The sequence below is a fragment of the Patiria miniata genome, unplaced genomic scaffold (assembly GCF_015706575.1).
Source record: "Patiria miniata isolate m_02_andy unplaced genomic scaffold, ASM1570657v1 HiC_scaffold_24, whole genome shotgun sequence".
Lineage (NCBI taxonomy): Eukaryota > Metazoa > Echinodermata > Asteroidea > Valvatida > Asterinidae > Patiria > Patiria miniata.
This window is the reverse complement of record NW_024037063.1, coordinates 7,222,076-7,249,828: the sequence shown is the minus strand read 5'-3', so window position 1 is coordinate 7,249,828 and position 27,753 is coordinate 7,222,076. Positions and strand designations below refer to the sequence as shown.

The following is a 27,753-nucleotide window of genomic DNA, read 5'->3' as shown; positions in this document are numbered from 1 at the left end:
AATCGTGATGATCTACGCATGGCGTGCGTAGCTTAGACAAGATGAGACGGGGCCTGAGGCACGCGTGGCAAATAGAACAGGATTTGCACGATGTAGGCCAATTTATCGAGGAAAAAAACTTGTAATATTGATGGTAGGTCCGATTCTCAGTTTCCCGGAAACTCGATGACAGGTTAGTGCACTCATGGAGCATGTGTGATGGAGGAATAACAAATAGTTCAGTGGCGCAATCAATAGGTGTGATTCGCAGTAGCGTGGTCCGATTGCCGTAATTGATTGATTAGCTACTGGGCTTACGCAGTCACCTGTTCTCAGCGCGCACGACTACTACTAGTGCACACACTGCACTGGCAGGCGTACGAAGTTTTTAAGTTGAAAGATTATTCAAGTGGCAAAGAAAGAAGATTATTTAGTATCTGTCACGAGCCTTTTCAGCAGCACTGTGCTAGTGCTACGCTCCTGACAATCCTATCGAAGCTTTCGTCTCGGTTGTACATCTGCGACTGGATTCATCAGAGAAAACATGGCAGGATTACCGAGGACAGATCTCACCACCGTGTTGTTGATTTTGACCGTGTCGCTGCGCCCGTTCCCGGCGGTCCGTGGGCAGCATTACGCCCCGTTCTTCAATCCTGACTGTACAAGGGATTGTTCGTGGAGATACATCAATCGCAGTATTAATGCAACACAGGTAGGTGACTAGAATACCTTTTATCACTGCTATTTCAGATATGAAATCCCCACTAAAGAAGACTGGGAAAAAATGTAGTATAGTAAGTATCCTGACGCCACTTCTTTGGTTGTGTTTGCTACAAAATCTATGGAGAGTCAATTGCATTTTCAATGAACATAGTATATTTGTATTTTCTAACAAAATTGGAAATGTTTCTCAGTCCCAGATTCATGTCTTTTTAACATTTTTGAGATAATATATGATGAAAAAAAGGGGCGTCGGGACTTTCTGGAAAAAACTGGCAATTTCATCGCTCTTATATGTTCACTTGAAATTCAGAAAAAATATTATGGCACTACTGTAGACCGTAACTTAAGGCGCTACAACTCCTTTTCTTTTCTTTGAATGTTGAGTTTGGTCGGGAAGTGCAACCGACCAAAGTAAAAATTCAAGGAGAAAAAAAAGGATTTCTAATGCCCAAATTACTGGATTTAGCAGTACTGTAGTTGAATTGACTTAATTAAGTTAAGAATGGCTAATGATGACTTATGTTGGTTGTGCAAATGTTCTGGAACAACATGAACACATTACTTTTGTCCAAACGAGATTAAATTGAAACAAAATTGAAGTTCTGCTTCATTTAAAAGTGTGTTCATATGCCTTGTAACCATCAATTGTAACAACTATTAATGTGGAAAGAGTATGTATAACAAACAAACAAAATTAAAACCAATTAAAACAATAAATTTATTAATCAAATTAGGTTTTGCCCTTCACCGACGTTTTTAAACCGAGTGATTTTTTCCAACTTTCACTTGGGAGGAAACACACTGAGTATACAGTGTTTAAAAACGTCGGTGAAGGGTAAAACCTAATTTGATTTATATCACCCCGACGCAAAATTCCATCTTATAATAAATTTATTGTTTGAATTTTTTTCCCCATTTTTTTAATTTGAAAAGTGTTGCAAATATACACTCTGGAAAACTGATTAATCCAACACAAATGGGTTTGGTCATTGACCACACTTTAAAGTTTTGAATCCAGCATTTTAAATGTTATTAATCCAACACTTGAACTGTTACATTCAATATTTTAATGTTGATTCAACTGCAGTACTTTCAAAGTTAACACTTTGAAAAATGTTGTAATAACACTTAAATTGTTGAATTAACTGTATAAGTGTTGGATTTAACCTTTAACATGCTGGATAGTCACTGACCGAACCATTGTAAGTGTTAGATTCATCACTTCACTTTTAGAGTGTAATGTGATAGTGGCTTACTTGCTTGTTAAAATGTTTTGTGCATCATTTGAGTGCATTATTCATCTACAATCAATCATGAAATTAGTCATCCCTTTGGAATGTATTCCTTGAAAAGAGTCGTCCGATTGTGTTCAAAATTTGTGGGATAAAATCATTTCCCTTGTTTATAAAATGAATTACACTAAACAAGCTTTATGTATTACTAAATGACCCCTCCTTTCGGTAACTGAAACTGATTTAAAAATCCACAAAAATTAACTGTTGAAGATGTAACATTCTGAAAATTATACATAACTTTTAAGTGGTGATTATGTTTTGTTTAGACAATAACAGATAGCATAAATTGCAAATCATGCAACATGAGTTATATATGGGGAACAAATTGTGTTGCCAAATAGTTTGGCCTATCATAATGCTAACAATATGCATAATTAACAAAGGGCATTACACTTAACATCTGTCTTGACTCTAACCTAAAGTTTATTAACCATCTCTAGAAATAAGCTGTTCATGTTTTTGTTGTTGGTGTGTACTTTTTCTTCATCTTGAGTGATTCTCCCTTGTATTTTTTTGGTAACTAGTGGATTTTTCCCGCAGCAGCTTAGTATTTTGAAGAGGAAGTTCCTTTATTTACTGAATTTGTTTTGTTCATTTTTCTTATTAACTATGACACTATCCGTGCCTATAACAAACCTTACACACAAAATTACACAAATTTTGTGAAGAAGACAGTTCATTTCACGGCCAGGTTGAATAACTAGCAATCCTTGCGACTGTTGAACGCATCTCGGCCATGTCATGAATTGGTTGTGTGTATCCGGGTTGATGAACAGCAAAAGGACATTTTCAATTAACTCTTCCTCCTATAGTCTGTAACAGGAAGGGATTTCGTAAGCTCAATCACAAATGCCCTATAGGCAGGGGCAAAATGCACATTTTGTTAATAGGGAAAATTGGGGCAATGATGAACAATTTGATACGGAAAGGCTTTTTCAGAGGTCTTGGGATGATTAATCAACTTTTGAATTTGAAGCTGGAGGCGATGTTTGTCTGTAGGCCTAATGAAACCATGTCTGATTTTTGAAGCTTTCTTACTACAGAGATATTTTTGAATGAGAATGCCTCTCTTGACATTTTTTTTAAATGTAGTTGGCTTCATAATGAAATGTAATCATGTGGTCATAAATTGATTGCAACTTGTAAAACCGTACCAAGTTAAACATTATACTGTTGAAGTCCTGAATTCTAATTAATCCAACCCCACCAACAAATACCAGATGAATTTTTAAAAAAATACAATAATTAAGAACACTATTCAAAACACTGTCTTCTCTCTAGGCCCTCTGTTATTTGTTTCTAATTTTTTTTTTTTTGGGGGGGGGGTTTGGCAAATTTCCAATTTTACTTAATTACCTATAACCCTTACAAATTTGTTTCAAGAGAAAATGTTAATTTCTGTGTCAAAGTAAGTGTTTTAATCTTTAGTTTCTCGGTAATTAAATTTTTATTTTGTGAAATTTATCAAATGCATTGTCATATCACTGTCATGATTTCAATGTAGTTTGGCCTTGCAAGCCACAAACCGTCATTCTTTCTGCATGCAACCCTGCTTGTGGTTAGTCCTGCAAACATCCACAGTGGAAAGTCCTTGCAAAGGTTTTTCGGTAAACGCCAAAGAAATTCAGGGCCAACCAATATGCATCAACGGTTTTCAAAAGGATTTGGGAGAAATTTTCTGGCATTGAAGTTCAAAAGTTGGGGGTTTTAAACACTGCCCTGTCACTTTCATTTTCTCATCGTTGTGCTCTTTTGCTAGGGGTTTCAGGGGGGAAAAGTACACAATGAATAAGTTGTTGAATTATATATTGCATTCAAAACCAGGAGAGCATGATTTCATTAAAAAAGGCAGGGGGGTGGTTGCCAAAATAAAGCCTTACAAACCCCATTGCATGTGTGCTTTTGTACTGTCCATCAATGCATTGTAAAACCATTTTGTGTAGAAACAGATCCTGTGTTGCCAACTTGACCATGATTTCGTTGCACATGTTATTGATGCACAGTATAATGCACTATTTCTCTTAAATGAATACATGTTAAAAGTACATTGTATGTGCACAAGTTATACCCCCAGTCAGCGACATGAGTTATACTATAAGTATATGTTCGGCCTCACGGTATGTGGGACACAGACGCACTACATTTACTTTCCGTGTTCCACGAGCGTGAGCTTGATAACGAATTTATCGTCAAGCAAACGTGTCACACGCACAGTAAAGATGGAACATGCACGCTGTACAAAAATAGCGCTTATCCTATTACACGTGCGTGTTTGTACGGAATGGCGCTCGCATCTCAGAAAAGCGCAATACGCAGAGTGTGGTATGGACCGAGGCCGTGCTACATGGTTATATGGTGCAGGGAATGAAGGGTTAAACACACCGGAATACTGTAACCATCTTTGCTGATAAAAGATGTAAAGACACTATGGGACTTGTGCATAGAAATTGGTTGTGCATTCTCTACCACAAACCAGTGCCTATGATGTGTCCCACTCACTGTTACCTCAGCTGGTAGACTGATTCCTCAGCTAACCGCACATTTCTCAGTTAACAATCTTAAAAATCAATGCAGCCTAGAGTTGTGAACTTAAGTTCATCTTCAGAAGCAAAACTAAAGTAAACATTCTTATATTCTTTCGGGGCTGTATCATAAGTCCGACGCCTCATAGGTCCGACGCCTCATAAGTCCGAAATTTCGGACTTATGAGGCGTCGGACTTATGAGGCATACAATTTATTTATTCCGCCTCATAGGTCCGACGCCTCATAAGTCCGACGGCTCATAAGTCCGACAACGGAAAAACGAGGCGTTTAATTTGTCGGACTTATGAAGCGTCGGAGCTATGAGGCGTTGGACCTATGAGGCGTCGGACTTATGGGCCTTTATTTGGTTAGGGGATGCGATTCTGTCGGACCTATGAGGCGTCGGACTTATGAGGCGTCGGACCTATGAGGCGTCGGACTTATGGGCCTTTATTTGGTTAGGGGATGCGATTCTGTCGGACCTATGAGGCGTCGGACTTATGAGCGGACCCCATTCTTTCAACCCAACTTCGGAAATTCTGTGGACCATGTTATCATGACAGGTGTCTGTCATGTATCAGCATGTTGTTCTTCTTCTACATTTCTGTTTTATTTCATCTACAAATTGTTGTATTGTAGTTTTGTCAGATTGACATGATTATTTCTGCAGTATTTCCTCGTTGATATGTTTTAGATGCACTCTTTCTACTTGGCTTCTTTATTAGTTTCATAGTGGGTTTTGCCTCGCCGATGTACTTTTTATAAACACTGTATACTCAGTATTGCCTGGTGGCTTGCAAGAAAAATTTCACAAGCTTGCTCGGGTGGGACTCGAACCCAGGACCTCATGCTTACTTCTTACCACGATATTACTGTTAAGTTGCAATTTATGCTAAGTTGAATTGATTTCAAAGTAAATTAGACAGCCTAATATTTTGATTCTAGCAGCATTCAATTAAATTTCTTTGAGAAAGATCCTGCTACCATTGAAACTTAAGGCCATCTAATTTTGTTTTGATTTGTAAATTTCAGTTTAGTAGCAAGCGGGTTGCAACAATTTTGTGTAATCTTCTTGAATTGAATTGAACATGTGGTCAAGAGAAAGTTACTTGTACATTTAGAGTTACATGTGAGCTCTCTTGCAATTCCAGTAAAATTACAGTAACAGTTCAATTGACATGGTAGATTACAAAATTATCTGGATTAACTCAGTTCAGCAGAGCATGTCCGTTTCCAAGACAACATAAAACAGCACTGCGAGTCACACTATCATTCCAGGCCAAGTACAAGAATCACTCTTTATATATAAGCAGCTTCAATAAAAGCTGAAATTCAATTTGGGAGTTGACGGGGGAAAAACCGACTTTTGATTGACAATACCTCGTGAATTGAATATGTGGGTTTAAGATAATGATCGAGCTTGCAGTGCAGTTTATTCTTCTGAATTACAAAGAGCTTGTTTCCATGGATGGCACACACAGGGTTACATGTTATTTTGTCTGGTCATGCCAAATGTATGGGGGAAAATGAGTCAGGATATGTTTAAAGTTTGATGTTTGACCACCAGCAGATAATCTGATCAATGTACGTTTTGGACGGTGACGTGGTCTTGCGTTGTAAATATTTTCTCCATTCATCAAATTTCTGTGCTAAGAAATGTCCGTAACATTGGCCTCAGTTGAGGTACCGTAACTTAAGTGTTTGTATCAAAACAGGGACAAGCACATTTTTTACCCCATTTTTTCATTTAACCCTCCTGCTATTTAAACATTCACAGACAATCAAATTTTCCATCCACTTACTTCCCCTGCTATGCATGTACTCTTAACACAGGCTAGTCACCAGCAGTCAGATCATATGTCAAGCAAGCCCTGTGACTAGTCAAACTCAGTCAACAGACAAAGCATGCACATTCTGGGCACAGCTGGCTTATCAATCACCTACAGTCAAAGCAAAGCTGTTTCAAGTTACATAAACAGTCACAGCCAGTCAATCCTGCTTTATGTAGGCTGGGAATTCTTAACTGTTAAAAACAGTCACTTGATTGATTTTGACTGAAAGGATAACGTGGCACTATGTTTGCATAGGAGGGTTAATAACTGCCACTGCTTTTGAAGTTTTGTTGAGCCTCTTTTTTACAGAAATATAAAAATGTCATGTGATTGTAGGCTAAAGTTTGATTAATTAATTTCCATGACCCTTGATACACATTAAGTTGTTGGTAGTGTCAAGTAAATAATGTGGCGATGTAGGAGAAAGTTTTTTTCTCCATAGAACTTAGCCCAATGCATGCTGTCTATAAACATGTAAAATCAAACCATGCTTTTGTTCATGATTCTGCGAATAAATTAACAAAACAAAGGTGCTGCCTTGCCTGGACAGACAGAATCTTAACATCAGGAGATGTTATTAAAGAGTGAAACTAGAGACTAGACGATTTAGAGTGAAAATCACTCAAAACTTTAGATTGAAAATACTCTGAAACAAAATTCAATCCAGTCGAAGCTCTAGTGAAAACTTGATCTTTTTGATCGAAAGACGTTCACTTTCAATTGTCTGGTCCCTAGTTTCAGTCCGATTTTCACTCTAATGGAGCTAATTTTTACTCTTTGAAATTAAGAGAGTGGAGGCCATTATAAGACTGGCACGCGCAAATTGTTCTAGCTTTGACCACAACCCCAGCAGCATCATTGTTATATTTATTGCAGTGTTCATACTTCCCACAGTTATGGACACATCATGGAAAGTCCTGGGAAAAAGTTGTCCTGGAAAGTCATAAAAAAGTCATGGAAAATTGGAAAAAATAAAAAAAAAACATAGAAATTTCATGGAAATCAAGATTCATGTAAAGCCCGGTTCATACTTCACGCGAAAGCGAAAGCGAAGCGGAATTCGTGACGTCAACAATACATTCGAAGCGCGTCCACCGTTGTTGACGACATGAATTTCGCTTTGCACATGCTTTCGCTTGAGGTATGAACCGGGCTTTAGGGTTGTTTTTGATGGGCCGCTTTAAGGATGGCTGTGAGGGGAGGAGAAGGCCATTATTAATTTAAACATATTTTCAAAAGCTAAAAAATGGTTAGCCTAACAGCAGCGGTTCTTCAATATCATAATACCAAACATCTCTTCTCTGCAAAATGGCGTTAAAGGGAATGTATAACATTTGCTTTTGCTGCAGTTTTCAAAAATAAATGGATTTGGAGGATTATCATGTCATAGAAAATACAGTTGCACTGACTTTTTTCACGTTTTGGGCTTGTAAATGCTGGAAAAACCAAGAAAATCATCAATTTATAGACTTTGGGGAATTGTGAGATCAGAGAAGCAGGCTTGTACCCCTTCACAGGTGTGTATTCAATTGCAAAGAATATGCGGAATAACTAATTTGAAAAAAAATAGGAGCAGTTTTTGAAAATAGCCAGTTTTCTCCAACGCTGGTCGGCTGACCAGCGTTGGAAAAATACAGATTTTCTTGAAAATGTCAGCACACCAGGAGCCATGATTTTACAGGATGCTTTAGACTGTCAATCCCCAACAATTCAGTAAGGTATTTCATGATAAGTTGATCATTTCGTTTTTTGATGTTTGCAAAATGTTGTATCTCCCCTTTAAATGTCATGAAAATTGTCACATTTTAGTCCTGGAACGTCCTGCAAAGGTCATGGAATTTGGTTTTCAGATTTCTGCGGGAACCCTGTATTGTAAAAGATATGTGGGTTTAGTAACCAGATCCGCATTGTGACAAACACGATCGCCACACTCATTGCATCCTGTGATAAATAATTAAGGTCATTCACAGAGATTGTTTTTTTTGTGGCCAACCGAGCGAAAGTTGTTGTTTTTTCTCCGTCTATTTTGGTTCAAAAGAGTATTGTTTGCTATCCCTCAGGATTCCTGGTCGAAGTATCGCCCCAAGTTGAACTCACAAGATCATTGAATTCCGAATCCACCGGGATAAGAATCCCTTCACTGCGAAACTCTCACAACACTTTTCTGATAAAAAGAAGGACATGATATTTTTGTTCACAACAGGTTCCCAATACATCGCATTCATAGTCCAGAGAACCAGTTTGAGGATCAGATTGCACATCTTCTAAGTCAGTTTTTTTTTCTCGCAATTTTTGTCAAATTAGATTTTGCACATGGGATGTATGTTTGTTGTTATTAACGTCAGCTTCTGCAGCTCGTTTTCCTTTTAGAATACAACAAAACCTCTTTGAAAAGGGTATAAATTTTGTGTTCAAAATCTCTACTTTTAATTGTGAGGTACCTGCTGAAATCAGATACTGTTAGAGTTGAATTGCACCCTCGCTTGTTTAAATGTAAAAAAAAAAGGAGAAGCAAAAACAGAAACACCCCCTCATTAAAAAAACACAAAAGAACACATACACAATAATCTGACCGAAAAATATAAAATAAATACCCCCCCCCGTCCCCGCCCCCCCCCCCCCCAAAAAAAAACTAAACCCCACAAAGAAACATGTTGAATTTCTTAATATTCTCCGGCAGTTAAAGAGATAAAGCATCAACATTTTCAGAAGATGATTGACTTGGACCCTGCTTGTCTGTATTCTTTCATATCTTATGCATACCAATTGTTATATTAAATAAGCAAACTGTGTAACTGACCCTTGTTTTCCAACCATATGTTTACTAAAACCGTTATTAGTCAACAAAGTTAAGTCAGATTATCATCAGTTGGAAGGAAATAGAAAACGACTCAAGGGATAAAAAAAAAAAACTAGTTATCTTTAGTTGCTACTATGCTGATTACTTTGAATTAGAACAAAATATGAGTGTGGTTGCACAGCCCGGCTGACGCGGATCATGAGAGAAATGTACGAATATCTGCCGAAGAATTACTTGAACTCAAATTGCTATTTTTTGGTGAATTCATAGCATGTATTTTTGGGTCACAATATTTAGATTCCTACCCATAATCAAAGGCCAAAAATACTGGGACATCTCTATCAATTTGCTCAGGTTAAATGTCGACTGTGCTCTCAGTATTCTCGGGAAATTCAGAAGAAAAAAATGTTGATTACAATACAGTCAAATTTGCCTTTTCATTGGAGGTCAAGTTACTCTGTTACATGTACTTTGAGGTCAATCAACTCTCACAAATGAATGTAAAACACAATTCCATCAGCACTCATACAATTTACAAACTCTTTTTGCTTGAGTTGCGCTTCGTCTCATTTTTTGGCATTTTTCATTGTCTGAATAATTGTGGCTTCTTAGAAATGTATCCAGCGTCAAAAGAATTGAAAGAGGATCTTGATTTTATTTTTTTGATTTTAGTTTCTGTTTCAGTTTTGATTTCCCCGCAGTTTTTGTTGCTGTTGTCACCATTCCGGCTTTTCCAACAACCTCCATTACCCCCTCCCCCCCTCCAGAAAGAAAACTTCTGCTGTTTGACCTCAATCCTCTTCTCTGTAATTAAAAAAAAAGTTTTTTCAAAAACAAAAAAAATCCCATCCCACTACAATAATTCCCTGCTTTTGTTCACTCTTGTGGGTATGCATTTGAATTAATGCTCCATTGTCAAATACGAAAACAGGAAAGAAAAAAACCTCCCCAGTCCCATTTTCGAAACCAGAGCATATTGTGCGTCCTTTACCCATGGGGCAGATGGCGCAGGGTTTTGTACTTTTGCACGGTTCATACCCAGTCAATTCATACTGTCAGCATCCTGTAAATCCCTGTCAGTGTACATAGGATCAAGATTGCGCGCAGCGGTTCATTGCCGACACGGGATGGGCATTGTGAATAGGAACAGAATGCTGATGAATAATGGATCCGAACCTTATCCCCATCGTGCTGATGATAATACGCACTCAGTCCCCCCCCCCCCCTGCGGCATGTGTGCAGGTGAATGGTGATACCATTGTCCTCACTTTTTGAGAGAGCAATGAATAAGATAACTACCAAGGCAAGTGTTTCGGTTTTTGAAAAGAGGTGAATCGATACCCGGATGTAATTTCTGTATATATATATACATGTAACATTATGTTAGGGGTGTGCCAGGGGTGTGGCCAGGGCTCTCATCCTAGAGGGGGGGGGGGGGTTAGTGGGGTGGCTGGATGTTACAGTGGGGGTGCCCAATTTCATCAATGGTGAAAGGTTTATACACAGGTTTTAGTCACCCAGCCTCTGTAACATGAAAAACTGGGGAGGGGGGGGGGGGGTGCTGGAGACCATCTTCCCATGGGGGCCGGTGCTGTTCAAACTTGACATCATGGTTATTGACAGACAAAAGGCAGCGATATTCATTCATTCCCACGGGAGGTTGAAATAAACAGCCAATTTCACAGAAACAGGGTTTGCGAATAATTTCTCAACTAAGAGAATGGTTCTGAAAAGAACCAGAGGTATCCGGTCAGTATGCTCTGACCGTCTTCAGGAGAATCTGACCGGGACGTCGAGTTTATACCTCTGGTTCTTTTCAGAACCATTCTCTTAGTTGAGAAATTATTCGCACATGGTGTTTCCGCAAACCTTTCATTATTTAGTACATGTACATGTATCTCCACCATGCAAAGCCTCAAATCTTACTTAGAAACAGGGTTTTCGTGAAAAATAATCATGAAACGTGGGTAAAAAAGGAACTTTTGCTATGTTTTGTTTCGAATTTCTTTCTTAAACTTCTGGTCCCTATCATCTAAGTCAGTGGGAGTGAAATGTCCCTGGAATGGAGTGAATTTACTCTTTGCAAATAAGAGAGTGAAGGTGCATGTATTTCCTTTTAGGTGAGGGGCTATGGTGTATTAATTAACCATAACCTCACGTAAATCTACAAAATACTACCAGCAGTAAACTGTAGTATGAAATACTTCAGCATATAATTTATATATTACAGCCATTATAAGTAATTTATGGCTAGGGCATTGCAGAATTGCAGAAAGGTGCATTTTGTATACATGTAGTTTAAATAATTTACACAATTGAAAGAAGTCATTGCACTGTTTTGATGCATTATATAAATATCTACCTTTGTCAGCCTGAGCATAAATCCTAGATAATTATTCTTGCTTTGTTCTAATTAATAAATTTAAAAATAAATTAAGAAAATCTAAGACCATGAATACTCGCAATATTTTTTGCGAGGCTTTAGCATCGCCGTGGAAACACGTGCTGCCATTATTTTTATATCATTTTAAAGCTTCGAATACCTTTATCCCTGGTAAGTATTGGTTTAATTTTTAGAAGGGTTTTGGAATTATTCGTGTTCAAATAAAGACATGTCAAAAACAAACTTATTCTAATATGGAAATGCTTCATCATGTTTATGATGTGACGTTGCCTTTTACTTTCTGTTTTTCCTTTCTTTTCGATTCCGCTTAGACTATACACCTTAAATGAATTTACAATATTGTTCTTCTTTTCAAGTTCAATGTGTTTTAAATAAAAATCAACTGGTTTTTTGTTATTTCGAGTTTGAACACAATAATTTTAAAACTATTTTGAATAGTATCAAAATGTATCAAACCAATACTCGCCAGGGATAAATTTAAAATTTCAAGCTTTAAAATGGTATAAAATAATGGCTGTACTTGTTTCCGCGTCGACGCTAGAGCCCCCCCCCCCCCCCAAAAAAGTTGGGGGTATTTTGGGACGCGTTTTGGATACTCTAAAATGTTGATTGCTTTGATCGAAGAGTTCATTAAGTATTCTAAACCATGCTTTCTATTGAAAAGGGGGTAATTGTTGCCAGGATCAGAATTGAAGAAGAAAATAAAAGAAAATCTGTCAAGCAATATGATATCATTGTTGGCATTTATTGGGGAGGCGCCTGTACTTTTAAGGGAAAGCACCCAAGTCACCCCCTGCGACATGAATGAAGAGTTTTTTGTTGCCTAGTCAGAATTGAGTATTTCCTTTTGCGTCATCACATGTACATGGCACATTTATAAAATTGTGAAATCATACATCACATGCTGAAATGCACCTGTCAAGGGGACAATATAAAATCCCAAATGACATGGAATTGGGTACTTTAATTAAATAATGCGCACTAATAAAGGGAATGTACAACATTTGCTTTTGCTGAAATTTTCAGAAATAAGTGGATTTGGAGGATTAGTATGTTAATAAAGCAAATATTGTTAAACTGACTTGTTTCACTTTTTGGGCTTGTTGATGCTGGAAAATTCAAGAAAACCAATCATGTTCTTGAAGTCTGGTTCCCTGACCCCTTAAGATGAAACGGAGCAATTTATAGACTTTGGGAAATTGTAAGGTCAGAGAATCAGTTTAGAAGGCTTGTACCCCTTTACTACTTGTGTAATCAATTGCAAACAAAATGCGGGATAACTAAATATGAAAACTTGGGAACAGTTTTTGAAAAAAAGCCAGTTTTTTTCAACGCTGGTCGGCTGACCAGCATTGGAAAAATACAATTTTTCTTGAAAATGTCAGCACACCAGGAGCCACGATTTTACAGGATAATTTAGACTGTTATTCCCTATAAATTCGGTAAAATATTCCATGATAGTTTGATCATTTCGTTTTTTGATGTTTGCAAATGTTGTATCTTCCCTTTAAACAACAGAATGAAGAATTTATTTTCAAAATGCGATTTATCAATTTAAAAAAAAAAACATGGTTATTGAAACTTAAAAGAACATACATGGTATAAAAGTAACAGCAGTTTCTAAGCTGTATTTTTTGGGCAACCAGTAGAGGGCGCAATTCTAAAAGGGAACAAAATGGCGTTGATCGCATTTCGGAAACAAACTCTTCGAATTCTTGAGTAGAACTCAAGACATACATTTTTGAGTTTGTCACTTGCGTATGCCCTTCAGATTTGCCCAAATCCTAATGTTCAACTTTCCCTTTTTGTCCTGCGTGTTTTGAGGTGGTTGTACTTTTTTTATTTGTTTAACAGGATGGTGTTCCACAAAGACAATTTTGTGAACTGACAACCAGTAACCCAAATGGATTAACAGGTATTTTAGGAAAAAATCTTTAAACTTAATCTGCTGAAATCCAACCCTAACTTTACATATTTTGTTTGATTTCTGAGGTGTATAACCCAGCCACAGTAGTGGATGCAGGAAGGTGTGATTTTATGTCAGGAATTTGTAAAATTCCACATTTTTGATAAATGAGGGCGTGGCAATGATGTTATTCGGGGGGGAGGGAACAACAGGCTTGATTCCAAGCTTATTATATAACTTCAGTTTTTATGTTGCTAAATTCAGAATAAATTTTTGTATTTCATTACAGAGAACAGGTGCAAAACTGTTTAAATAAATGAGGTATCGCTACTCTACTGTACCCAGAAAATTATGTTAGGCCAAAAAAAAAAGTCTCCGGTTTCTGGTATGGAGCTTGCCCCAAAAGTGGTGCAGCGACGCGGCTTTTTTTTTTTTTTTTTACCTGTTTTTAAATTTTTTTGGCTTCAAATGTCGGCTGATGACTGCAAATGGTGCCCGACTAAACTTAGTGCAAATATATGGGAGTCCAGAGAGGCCACATAAAGTTTATTCTCGATCATAACCCCATCTAAAAACACGTTAAAATTGTGCAGCAGCAGGATTCCAGTCAAACAAGTGAGTTTGGCGGTTTTGAGACATCATCTTGTATTGAAAAAAACTTTTTTATTTTGCCGACGCGCATGGCTACGGCGACGCGCGCGCGTACCAGAAACCGGAGACTTTTTTGGGGGGCCTTACGCAAACTCTCTCAAAAATATGGCCCGTATTGGTTATGTTTTGAATTGGTTTATTCCCTATATACCCACTGCCTGTATGATTCTAATTCTCTCAATTCTATTTGATTGATGTCATATCAGAAAAGTGTCACAATCCATTCAGGCCTCCGAAGGACCCCCACGACAGACCAAGCAAACCCCAAAATTTCAGAGTGACAGACTTCAACAAGAACATCAGCTCATCTGATGGGGCCTCTGGGGTCGAGCAATACACCTGCGTGCATATCACATTCAATTTGGAGCCAACCGGTAAGCAGGAAAAGAGAAGTCAAAATTACAGTCCTTAAAAAGGGTTCGCTCGTACCCCCCGCCCTGCAGACAGGACGCTGGGACACGCTGATGAATTTACGTTCTGATTGGATAGATTTTGCGTGACCTGTGACCTGCAAGTCATCATGGCCACAACTCTGCAAGGTTTTATTCCCATTCATAATTAATTTTTTTTTGTTGAAAAGCGTAATAATGTAGGAAAATCTGTCAAACTTACCTGTTTTGTAAACTTTCGATTCTGGTCACTTGCTCAGGCTCCGTTTCGAATTCACGATGGGTCAAATAATTATGCGACGCTCAAAATTTGTCCATATGGTCCGCAATGAAAAAGAAATCACATCCGGTAATAGGAGAAGGAAAAAAAAGGAAAAAAGAAAAGAAAAAGAGGCACGAAATCATATTGTTGTTAATTTAATGGGTTGGGTGGGGGCAAATGTCCCTGCCTACCCTCGAAAAATGAGCAATCGGGAAAATGCTCGAAAAAATAGGGATTTTGGAGGGGAAAAATTGTGCTTTGCTCTCCTCTAGAAAAAAATCCTGGCGACGCCCATGACTTCAGTAACCTCTCTGGATCCACCATTTTCCTGGTATGGCCTTTAACTAGATCACCAACTGCTACGAGACGTACTAGCGTCACTCTAAGTGCCTTGTTCTTCTCTGTTTGCAGCGGCACGCAATGTAAAGGGACTACAGCTGTCGCTGTGGCCAAAATCAATTGAAGACCTCAACAAGAACTTCTGTGTGAACTTGAATTTCAGCGCGACAGGCCTCAACTATTTTGCTGTTTTGGATAAGTCTGAGAATCAGGTAAATTGCACATTGCCGTCTCTTCGTGTGTTTTTATTATGGATGAGAGGCCATGATAGTCCACACAAAAATTATTCTCACAGGCCTACCCATGTATGTTTTGCAGAGTTTTTGCTTCCTTGTTTTGCAAGTTTCGCTATTATGTACAACTCCTAAAATTACGGGTTTTTTTTTTTCATTTGATAAAACTTGCTTCATCGTACATTGACCCTGTGATTCCTTGTCAGCAGTCTGGTGCTATCTTTAATATAAAGCATATCCAAATATTTGGTCAGAAGCAGATTTGAGTAGTCAAATACAAAATTATTCGGATTTGGACAACCCTGATGTGTTCGATTCCCATGTGTATCAGTTGATGTATATTTAAGCCCTGTTCATACATCAGAAATTGCAGAAAGAAAACACATCAAAATAAACTACAGTTTGTGGAAATCATGGCATTTGTTTGTTTTGTGAAGTGTAAAACATATTCCTTTGTTTTACAGAATTTAAAAAAATGTGTGGCTAAAATTGTTGGCTGTCCATCCCTATTTTTCACCCTTCCCAGCCACCGAATTGGCCAGGTGTGCTGAATCAAAAACAAGCAAACAAAAACGTACAAGAAAGATGTCCAAACAAACCATTATGGTACTTGTACCGAAAGTGCCAAAAAAATGCAAACTTCAGAAAACAAATTATTGAAAATGTTTGAAGTTTTTTTCTTCAATGAAATTATAATATTTAAAGCCTGACTATTTCTCAATCCACTCCTTTTTACTTCATTCCATTTGGGTCCTTAGATCCAGAAATACAATCAATTATGAGAAAGGGTGTACATTTTACTTGGGCCACTCTCACCTGTGATGTTACCAACTTCAATGCCTATTCAATGCTTAACCCAAATTCAGCATGTCCAGGTGAAAGTGGCTCAAGTAAAATGTACACTCTTTCACTTAATTGATCGTATTTCTGGATCTAGGGACCCAAATGGAATGGGGTAAAATGGAGTGGATTGAGAAATAGTCAGGCTTTAATGTAATATGAAGTTTCATTGAAGAAAAAAAAAACATTTAACAGTTTTAATTATTTGTTTTCTGAATGCTGCACATTTTTTGGCACACTCTGTGCAATTGAAAACATTTGATGGCCGCCCAAAATATTTGTTGAGGGACATTTGTTCAGTTTAACTAGTGCTCATCAATGTCAATTTTTTTTCATTTGAATTTAGATGGATTTGACTTTTTCCTGTTTCTGTGGACTGAAGCCGGGCAGGATTTATACCGTTGGTGTACGCACCATGCCAGTTGATATCATAGGGAGCAGTCCCTACGATACTGTTCAGAAATTTGATCATTTGCCCCCAGGTAATACTTGACATCCATCATGTTTAAGATCTTTTGATGACTAATAACAAAAGTAGCGCGCATCTGCTCAACCACACAAGCTTTAACATGGGAAAATGACCACAAAGATTAAGCCCATTCTTACACTAAATTCCTTGTATCTTCAGAATGGACAGTCACACAAATCTGGGGGTTGCAGATTATGAAAATTCATTCTTCTGGCTTTTTAAGTCTATCTATGTCTGGCTTGGAAAGGCAGAAAAACCACTGATCATTTTTTTTATTGAAAATGTGGGGTATGAGGCAATTGCCTACGAAGCGGAACAGAAAATGACTGTTTGTGACAGACCTTTGGTTGTTTATCTCAACGTATCTCAAGAACCCAATGTCAGAGCACACTGGGGGTAACGGTTTTGTAAAGAGGATGAAGTTCTCTTTCCATTCATATAAGACTCGATTTCATTGGTTAAGAAACCACTGATATTTTTTTCGTCAAAGTTTTCCCGCAATGAGTGGATTTCTTGCAGAGGTCAGTTGTGTGAGTGCACGTCACCAGCGTGTTGCATGCGGTATGCAAATCCGCAAGGTCAATTGGGCAAGCTGTGGAGCTGTCTCAGACACATTGATCTTTTGCGTGTTTGGGACCCAAACTTTTCATTATGTGTTGGAGTCAGGTCGATCACAAGTTCTTTCATAAGTCCAGTCACAATTGAACAATGACAGAGTAAGTCACAGTTCATTTGAATAACTAGAGTGACTTGACTTGAGACTGAAGGATTTCTGATGGACTTGTGAGGACTTGCAGGGAGTTTTGATGGACTTAACAACACTATTGGCTAAAGGTTGAAATAAATTGCGTTATTTTATTTTATTTTATATTCATATTATCTGACGTCTATAAATTTCATTTTTTCATCTTAAGTGGGGTCAGGGAATCGGACTACAAGAACATTATTGTTTTTCTTGGCTTTTCCAGCATCTACGAACTCAACACTTCAAATAAGTCAGTGTAACAATATTTGCTGGGAAAATACTAACCCCCCAAATCCATCCATTTCTGAAAATTACAGCAAGAGTAAATGTTGTCTATTCCCTTTCAGCAGGTTCATCTTGATTTGAGACGTGATGTTTTATTTTTCCTCCAGGATGTAACGACCGAACAAAAGAGAAAGATATCCGATGTCAAAAAAGTGCAGCAGGTAAGGTTAAATTAGCATGAAAATGATTTATTTTTGATATTTTTTTTTCTCTAAAATATCACTTACTAATACTTTGTTTTGGCCCGTTTCAGTAAGATTGTATGGTGGATTGTTGGACTGTTACCATAGAGCTCAATTTTTTTTCACACTAGTCAAGAACATTGGTACATTGTATTGTTTTGCACCTAATTTGACAAATTTCCTGAGCATCTAGTAAAAGATGGGATTTTTGCATCGGGGTGATGTAAATCAAATTAGGTTTTGCCCTTCACCGACGTATAAACACTGTATACTCTGTGTGTTACCTCCCAAGTGAAAGTTGGAAAAAAAATTAGCTCAAATTGTCTACTGACACTCATTCAAAGGGCCATGTTTTGTTGACCGTAAACTTGAAAAATGGACTCTCCATGGCAAACTCTTGGTGGCGCACTGCATTGTGAATCGCCCGAATTATTTATTTTTACTCCTTTTTTTTAGCACGATGGCAACCGCGATGTAAAATCATCAAGCAAGACACGAGCACACCACACCATAAGGGAGACTATGACATCGTTGAATTCTCCTTCGAGGCAGCCCCTGACAGCTACAGTTTTGATGTTTACGATGTGTTTGTGTACCGAGATAAACAAGGTGGTTACATTGACTATGTTCCAGTGAAAATGGTAAGTTATATGCAAATGAAAAACTTGATAAAAGCCAATTTGTTCCCTTAAGGCCAAAAAAAAATTCTCCGGTTTCTGCCGGAGCTTGCCCAAAAACTGGTGCGGGGACGTGGCCTTTATTTTTTTTTTTTTTTACCATTTTTTTTTTGCTTCAAATGTGGGCTGATGACTGCAAATGGTGCCCGACTAAACTTAGTACAAATATATGGGAGTCCAGAGAGGCCACATAAAGCTTATTCTCAATCATAACCCCATCTAAAAACACGTTGAAATTGTGCTGCAGCAGGATTCCAGTCAAACCAGTGAGTTTGGTGCTTTTGAGACATCATCTTTCATTGGAAAATTTTTTTTTCATTTTGCTGACGCGCATGACTACGGCGACGGGCATGCATACCAGAAACCGGAGACGTTTTTTGGGGGGCCTAATCCCATTCAACGGGTTTTATATAGCAATAGAATTTTAGAAGACAGTTTGGCATGAAACGAAAGTTATATGGTTGGTATTCTTTTAACTTATTCACACCGATATATCGCATTTTGGGAAATACTTTTGAAATAGTTGTGCTGAAACCTAATGCTCAGGATATGGTCGCAGGCTGCCAGGGTTTTAATCATAGGGGGCAGTTCGGTGGGGCTGGATGTTACAGGGGAGGGCAGTTTCTGTTGACCATATCACCAAGCATCCCTCTTTCACCCCCCTCGCAACATGCATGTTCACTTTTGTATGTTTTAAAAAACAGGCTTCTGCAACAACTTTGAATCGGACGTGTAGTGAGCTGAACAAGAGTGTTCCGTTTGTTGTGATTCATTTCAATGTCTCAAGTTGGCCATCTGATACGGAGTTCTATATTAAGGTAAGTAAGAGATGACTCTATAAAAAGACTCACATTGTTGGTTTCGGGGAGGGGGTGGGGTTAAGCCTCATTCATCAGTAGGGGGTATTCTTTTATATGTTTTTATTTTTGCTGAATGTTTTACCCTGTGTCCCCCCCCCCCTGACCAGTTCTGCCACCAATGCCATCAGCCTTCCCAGTGACTAAAAGCAATATTTTGGGACCTGCCAAGAGTCCCCCCAAACCCCCCCCCCTCCCAAAATTTTTTACCCCCCCCCCCTAAAGAAATACCGTGCTATGCTCCTGGTATTCAAGCAAAAAAAGTAGTTAAAAACAGCGTTTATTCTGTGTATAAATTCTCTAAGTTTCCATAACTCTGCAACTTTTTCATTTTTTTCAAATGGATACATTACTTTCTGAAATAAAATCTTCACATGTTCCAGGTTTTTTTTAAATATTTTGCAACATTAAATTAATTAAATACGTTTTTTTTTCACAGATACAGCCACATTCCAGGGTTCGCAAGTCTTGCCAGAATGCGGATGGAACCGAAACTCAATGCAAAGTCACATTCACCGACAATTTCAAAGTGATTGGTAAGTTTTACTCTCTGTGTTGTACTGAAATGTTTATTTTTTGTGAATGGAATTAGCTGACCTAATTATGTTTGAATTAAAACAATGCTTAGTCAATCTTTAACCATTATACTCAGATAAACCACATAGGAGACACTTTATTGAGTTTTGTCACAGCCTTTGATGTTTTATTCCGGTTACCAATGAAAAGGGCATACCAGTATTAAAATTAAACTTAAAATCAGAAATTGGGCAACAGGCCGGCCCAGGGCTGGGCCAAAAATAGACAATCACTGCCAATATAATGGCTTGCCATAAGCAAGACTGACTCTAACGCAACTTTGATGGACTTACAGCTAAAATGGTGAAAATAAAAACCGTGATTTGAAAAGTTCAAGAATTACCTTGTGGACTTATTGCAGATCTTGAAACATAGTGTTTTTTAATCGAGTTAGGTTAAAAAAGTTAACATTTTAATTCTATTAGAGTGTATGTAGCTTGTGATCCTGGCTTGATATAAACAAATTGTTTTTGACCCATTGTGTCTAGCGTCTAGGGTCTGTAGCAGCAAGGTAGCCATGGTTCTCACCATTGGGGGCATGGGGGGGAAAACTCGATGTTACAGTGGGTGGCGCTACAGGACAAGTGGGGGGGGGGACAATTTTTTTATGGGGGGCCTATTCCTCCTTCTTCCCCTCCCCCCTTCCCGGTCTATAAGGGTTTGTGGTTGGGTATATTATAAAGTCAAAGTTAATGCCATTTTGGGCCCTAAAAGTTTGTATAAAATGTACAAACCTAACAGAGATTGCAAACATAGATCAGTTTAAAAAAGAATTGTGAGAGAAGGGAAAGATTCATTTCATCTTATATTTATCATATTGACAGAGGATCCATGCAAACACAGTCCGTGTGGCAATCATGGGGAATGCATCTCGGAAGAAGACCATTATGATTGTGAATGCGCCCTAGGCTATATGGTTTTGGCTGGTACATGCATAGGTAAGCATACTCTCCTTATTAGCTCGTGTTAAACATAAACATTTTTAGACGGTGAGTTGGGCTGGCCACCCCCCTATGGACTGTCCAGTGTTGAGTTTTGTTTAGTATTACTGGAAAAAAAATCATGAAAAACAAATCATGCAGTACTGCGATATTCAGTACTACTGTAAAAGAAATCCTGAAAACAAAAAAAATTTCCTAAAAATAATTGTCATGCACTGTTGCTAATCTCAATTCATGTCTTCAGACTCTATCAGGAGAGTTGCTCTGCGAAGAGTTTTTTCCAAAATGCGATACACATTATTTCATTTAAAAATCCTGCTCTGTCATGGCTGCCCACAAGCAAATTTAATGGTTTATACATAAAATACTATTAAAGAATGCAGGTAAAAAAAATAAATTAAGAAACAGGTGTTACTGTTTTTATTTAAAGTTTCATAACTGTGCAGAATTTTCACCCTTTTCAAATGGATACATCATGTTTTGGAAATAAAGATCTGATACACCGTGCCCTCTTGAGACATGCACACAATAGGGAACAAAAGATTGTATACGTCTCCACAGGGCAATTTCTATAGTTGAATGCGTCTCCACAATGTTTTTACGAAATAGATACATGGATTTTACTCAAAAACTAGGAATTTCCAAGGTATGTGGATTCATCGCAAATGGTAGAGTTTTAGAAAAGGGATATTACATGTAAGTCCGAATTTCAGCCAAAGATACTAATTCTGGTTAAAAAAAGAGCATTTTGAATCTACACTTAACTCGAAAACTTTACTACACGAAAACAAAGAAATGTCTCCACAAGGATACAAATTTCAGTTTGTGCATCTTCGTGTGTGTTGGCTTCAACTTCATCATCTGACTCAGGCCCCTCCCCCACCCCTCCCACTTTGAAAAATAATGGATCCACAACTGGAATGCTTGTTGATCATTTTTAGCCGTGAATTATAACTTTTGTGCATTTTCCCGACTTTGTGTCCTCAGAGGACCCCTGTCAGAGTGGACGCAACTTCAGCAATCCCTGTCAGTATGGAGAGTGCACTTATACGCTGGACAGAGATGATTATGACTGTTATTGTTATAAGACCTACATGAAAGTGCGAAGGACATGCTTGGGTGAGTCAAGAATCAACTCGCATTGTCTTATTTCATGTTTGCATCATGTAAAGTTGTAGTTTTATTGGTCAAGAGCAGTACCGTGTCATTAAAAAAAACATGTGTGATATCTTTTCATCCCCTGTCAAAACAATCCCACTTATAAGAAGTACACTGCATTGATGTACTTCATTTCTTACATTAAAGGTACAGTACACCATTTGCAGCTATCCAAAAAGTAACTGACAAAATTATTTTGAAAAACTTACTGGATCTAAGCACAATATTGACACTAAACTCCCTGTGAAATTATTCCTTCTGGCATGCTGTCATTTTGAAGAAAATAATAAAAGAAGATCATTTCCAAAAATGTGTCACGTGACACATTTTTACGGAAATTTTATGAATCCACCTCCATGCATTCTAATTTGTAGTTGGTTTGCAATTGGGCGAATCTTATGAATGGGTGACGACCGGCTGAATGAGAATCATGTCCCGAATGCTGATTTTGGGATCGCGTCACGAGATGGCACAATGAACCTATCGCGGTAGAATCGCATCAACGCAGCTTGTGAAATATTGTCCATTTACATGATTACAAATGGACACAGAATGCGCAAAATCTGAGACAAATAAAACTTAACGTACTAAAGCCCATAGGGTTGTTTGAGGGGCGTGGCTAACTCGCAAACGGCGATAGGTCAATTGAAAGTATGAGTGGTCAACTTTGGAATTGAATTCAAAATCCAGAATATTGTGTTTATGTTTGTTCTGTTTTCATGAAATATACACCATTCACAGAGTTGAAACGTTATCAAGTTAGTTATATTAAGCATCTGTCTTTAGATTTTGAGCACTTTTGTTGGTTCAAACGAAAAAAATGCACAAATTACATATGGTCTCCCAATTTGTGTCGTTGCATCTTGTGATGTATCGTTGTATGTTGTGATATTTTTTTTTTACATTCTTGGATGTGTATTGCACCCTTAAGCTTCAACTCAGCCATATTTCCTTCAGGTGTAAAAAACAATGTTTCATACCATGACAGTGAACAACTGTTAAATTATGCATCTTCCGTACATATGATCCATGTGTATTAAGGCCGAATAAAAAAAACATGTTTCTCGTCCAGGTTTTTGAAAAAAAGGAGGAAGAGGGGCTTTTTATTTTTTATTTTTTATTTTTTTTCAAGATGGCCGCCATTTTAAAATTTCCTGCAATCGTTCAGAAACCGTTCAGAGAACTGAACATATTTACAGTGTCATTTACAGTTGTATTAATTGGTCACATATTTTGCAAGTATTTATTTTCCGATGAATTTGTGGAGTTTTTCGGTGTTTTTTTACTGCATTTTTCAAAAATAAAAAATAATTTAAAAATCCAGGCGGCCTCCAAAAAGGAAGCGGGCGGGGACGAGAAACATGGTTTTTTTTTTACTTCGTCTAACAGCCTGTATCAGTTACGTTCAACTTGGATATATGTATGCTTAGGCGCGTCTTTTTACAGATATCTCAGAAAATGATTACATAATTAAGCCTTGCTACTTTTGTAGTTTGGCTCTTTTGGAGTGATGATTTTGAAAGTCGGTTTTATGAGACATACATTTATTTCGATGCTGCATAAAGGCCGATACGTAATGTTATATATTCAAATTGGCAATACATGTACATATATATATTTACAATAGTGAACATTAACTAAATGGCAGCATCTAGGTCCGGGGTGAAGCATTAGCTTTTGTTCCCCAGCCTATGGACAGACAGACAAGTGACAGACATACATGGAAAGACAGAGCACAAACACCGGTGTAAGACAGTAATCAAAGCTGTTATTATCCCTATTACATTGTTTTAGTATGCAATTAAAAATTTTACAGTTTTTGTTTTGTCTACGTTTGAATTTTTTTCCCTTTACAGCCGATCCATGTTCTGAAAACCCAGAGACTGGCACTACAGTCTGTGGTGCACATGGACATTGCAATCGAACACTGAGCAAAGAAGTTGTGAGTCATGCATGCATCTGTGACACAGGCTATAGTACTCAAGACAAGAAAATGTGTGAAGGTAAGATTTTTTTTGAGGGGGGGAGGGGACTTTTCTATTTTTTTTTTTTTTTTTTTTTTTTACAGGATGAGTACTATACAGTTCAGTTATGAATTTGTTTTGGCATGGAATTGATGTCAAGTGGGGACACGATGAGACAGAGCAACAAGAACAACAAGGGTGACGATACCGAAGTGATGATTAAACTACGTGATCGCTTCCACACTAGCAAATCTGGTCCCAGACAGACGGTTACGTCAACGTGTCTCCTGATCAGACTTTATAGTCTACTGGGAAAAAAATATGTAAAATACTTTCAAAATGAAAGTTCAGCATTTAGCTTTTTGTTACTGATTTTAAGAAACTTGTGCTTATTGGTTCCCAAACATTCTCCCAGCATTCTTCATTATGAGTCAGATTTTGTTTAGCTGTTGATAATGCTTTGTAAAAAATTGTCTGTAAGGCCAAAAAAAAAAATCGCCGGTTTCTGGTATGGAGCTTGCCCCAAAAGTGGTGCGGCGACGCGGCTTTTTTTTTTTTTTACCTGTTTTTTTTTTTTTTTTTTGGCTTCAAATGTCGGCTGATGACTGCAAATGGTGCCCGACTAAACTTAGTGCAAATATATGGGAGTCCAGAGAGGCCATATAAAGCTTATTCTCGATCATAACCCCATTTTAAAAAACGTTAAAATTGTGCAGCAGCAGGATTCCAGTCAAACCAGTGAGTTTGGCAGTTTTGAGACATCATCTTGTATTGAATATTTGTTAACTTTTCAACTGAGGTTTTATCGCTGGTGATGTTTGAAGACAATTGTGATGACGATTCTTGAAATCGCATTTTTGGACGAAAGAGTTTTAGAGTCATTGTGTTTAAACGATAATATTCTATGAACGGAGTGAGCAATTTCAGTAATTTTTTTCATCTAAAAGTAGCTTATGAAATGGGCTTTCCAGTCCTTATTATGTTTGGTGCTACATAGTTTTTTAAATATGAAATATAATTTTTAGGGTTTGGGTTCCGCTTTGCTTTACTCACCCTGAATAATTACAAGTACCCTGCTGGTTATTAACATGTGTATTTGAACTTTTTCGCTTCCTACAATTTTCTAGTTTTCCTTATCTTTTAACACAGAGGCTACTAAGCTTACGTGGTTTGTCATAGTTATAAGCTGCATAGCTGGGGTGCTGCTGTTCGTCTTGCTGTTTTGTCTCGGAAAAAGAGCAGGTCTCTGCCACTGTAAAGAGGACGTAAGAATTGACATCGGTAACGGACAACATGCACCTCAAGTGATATACACAGGTTAGAACACAAAAGTATTTTTTTTTCTGTTAAAGTTGAAAAAATGAATTTTTCTAATTTTTATTCTTACGATCAGTACTTGCCTTACTTGCCAGAAGAAAAGTCAGAAAAATAGTAATCTGCTGCAAATTTATTACGAAGTGAAAGGACCCAAGACGTTAACAGTTAGGAATTAGCTTCTTGTTTATTGTTCTTTTTTTTTCAAAAGCTGGAAAAACTAACAGACTACAGATAATCAGTATTGAAAATAACTTGGTGTTCACCAAAAAGATCAAATGTTTTTGCTGTAAGAATGCAGTTTTAATTTGTTCTTTCTCTTCCTTTGTCTAAAAATTGAATCTTTCGCTGTAAACTTTGAATTGTTTTGTGTACAGAGCAAACCAAAAAAAATCAAGCAGCATTTTACTTGTGTACAACTGCAACTGTTAAACTATAGTTTATTCAATTTTATATTCAGTTATCCCAAAACCAGAACCAGATAGTCACCTGGTGGATTTGGAAATTTCGACTCGACGTGTTCTACCCATATTTTCTGAGGACCACCCGAGACACAAAGATGTGGTGATGAAGTTTTGCCGTTTCCTGCATCGACACTTGAGATGTGAGGTGTCCGTGATTGATTGGCAGTCGTCCATCGGCCCCACCGTGGAGATGTGGCTGACTAAAGAGATTGAGAAGGCCGACATAGTCTTACTGCTGTGCTCCAAGGGTACCGGACTAAAATACGACGCCAGAGCTAGGAACAACCCAGTCCCCACCAACTCAGAATGTGAATACGGCGACGTATTCGTCAAGGCGCTCACCCTACTGGATGACTATTTCAGCAGGAACAATGCTGACGAGAAGTTTGTTGTCGGCTACTTTGACTACTCCAGCACGGACGACATACCGGTGACATTCCGACGCTTTAAGAAATACCGCCTGATGCAGTACATTGAGGATCTCTGTCTGAGGATTCACGGGAGGGTAAGAGACAGTCCTCACTCCAGCCGACGCGTTCCTGACTTGCAGCGGTACCAGGATTTCGAGATGGGTAGGCCACTGTACGAGGCTATCGAGACAATGAAAGAGATGATCCGAGGTGACGAGTTCTGGTATAAGAACGACAAGGTGGAGCTGACAAAAGCACCCTCTTTCTTCTTTGATGATGACTCCAGCGGACAAGGAAGTGATGGAGACAATTATGAAGAGCTAATGTCACAATTAAATAGCACCTTGCCACGTGTACAAGGTGATGAAGACTTATTTACTAGGTCTGAGATGCACGCATCACTTGAGGCAAGGAGTTCCAGCTTGCCAACGCATGAATTCCTCACCGATAACTTTGAACCAGTGAAGGATTCAGGGTATATGTCGTTTAAGAATTGTAAACCATCATTATGTTGAACATTCTACTGATGAAGATTCGGGGGGGGGGGGTATACAGCTTAATAATATGCAAACAATAGCAACATTTGTCAACACATTCGCACAAGCGGGACTGACCGTGCTAACCAACAACTGGTAAACATTGGCAATAAGGCAAACGATCCCGAGTTGTTATGTTTTCCAATATGGCCGAATCAGTCATTGTTGGCCCCGTAGCTGAAATATGCTATATTGTACAAAAATCTCCCATAAATCACACACCACTGGTGAAATTTCACTTCTTGTCACAATTATTCTTTGAAGTTTTTGAAAGCTGGTATCCACACATTGACAGGTCCCCCTTGGCGAGCAATTGCCCCCCCCCCCCCCCACCGGCAAAATCCATACATGTACACGTATTTTTGTATTTTCGATGGTAGTGCCCCCCCCCCCCCCCCAGTTGGTACTGTGGCCCCCCTTGATGCTCAGGGCTGGTGACGGACCTTATTGTACCACTCCTGTGATCGTTTTGTTAGTGTTGATTGTTTAAGAAAATTAAATGTGTATACTGCTGAAAATGTTATCGGATGATTTTTTAAATACCAAATGATTTGTATTGTATGAAATACAATTCTGTACGAGAGGAACAATATATTTGTACTTTTCTAAAACAAAAACAAGCCAAAATGTTTAATTTTTGAAGACAGTGTATTCCCAGAAGCGGCATTAGTATTTTTTACATGTACTTTCAATCTCGACATTCATGTAACTATGAATCCTAAAGTATTATATTTGGGAAATACTGGATTAGGAAAATCTACTTGAGCCTTAACCGGATACTATTCTTGTAAATCAAAAAAAAAATGAAAAGACCTTTTATGTTGTCACATTTGATTGTGGTAACTGATCGAAGAACGTTCATTTTGCAGATGTATTTCTACGACCAGTCGAATTACTGTTTGTATTAATGTAGTTGAACAGTATTCTCGAGATTTTAGTTGACAATCAATCAAAAGGTCAGTTAACAGGTGTATTTTGAGTTGTGTGCTTCAGAGTAC

The 27,753-nt window shown here is 38.0% G+C and overlaps 1 protein-coding gene across 1 annotated transcript; it reads left to right on the top strand.

Moving 5' to 3' along the window:
• On the top strand, nt 1-27,096 carry LOC119732113. The gene is made up of 14 exons (XM_038205506.1): nt 1-691; nt 13,412-13,472; nt 14,321-14,488; nt 15,177-15,316; nt 16,524-16,659; nt 17,784-17,837; nt 18,315-18,499; nt 19,240-19,353; nt 19,832-19,928; nt 20,793-20,906; nt 21,897-22,028; nt 23,924-24,070; nt 25,181-25,348; nt 25,806-27,096. The coding sequence occupies exons 1-14, from the start codon at nt 524-526 to the stop codon at nt 26,732-26,734; spliced, it is 2,613 nt and encodes an 870-aa protein (XP_038061434.1). The 5' UTR covers nt 1-523; the 3' UTR covers nt 26,735-27,096.
• The last annotated feature ends 657 nt before the right edge of the window (nt 27,097-27,753 follow it).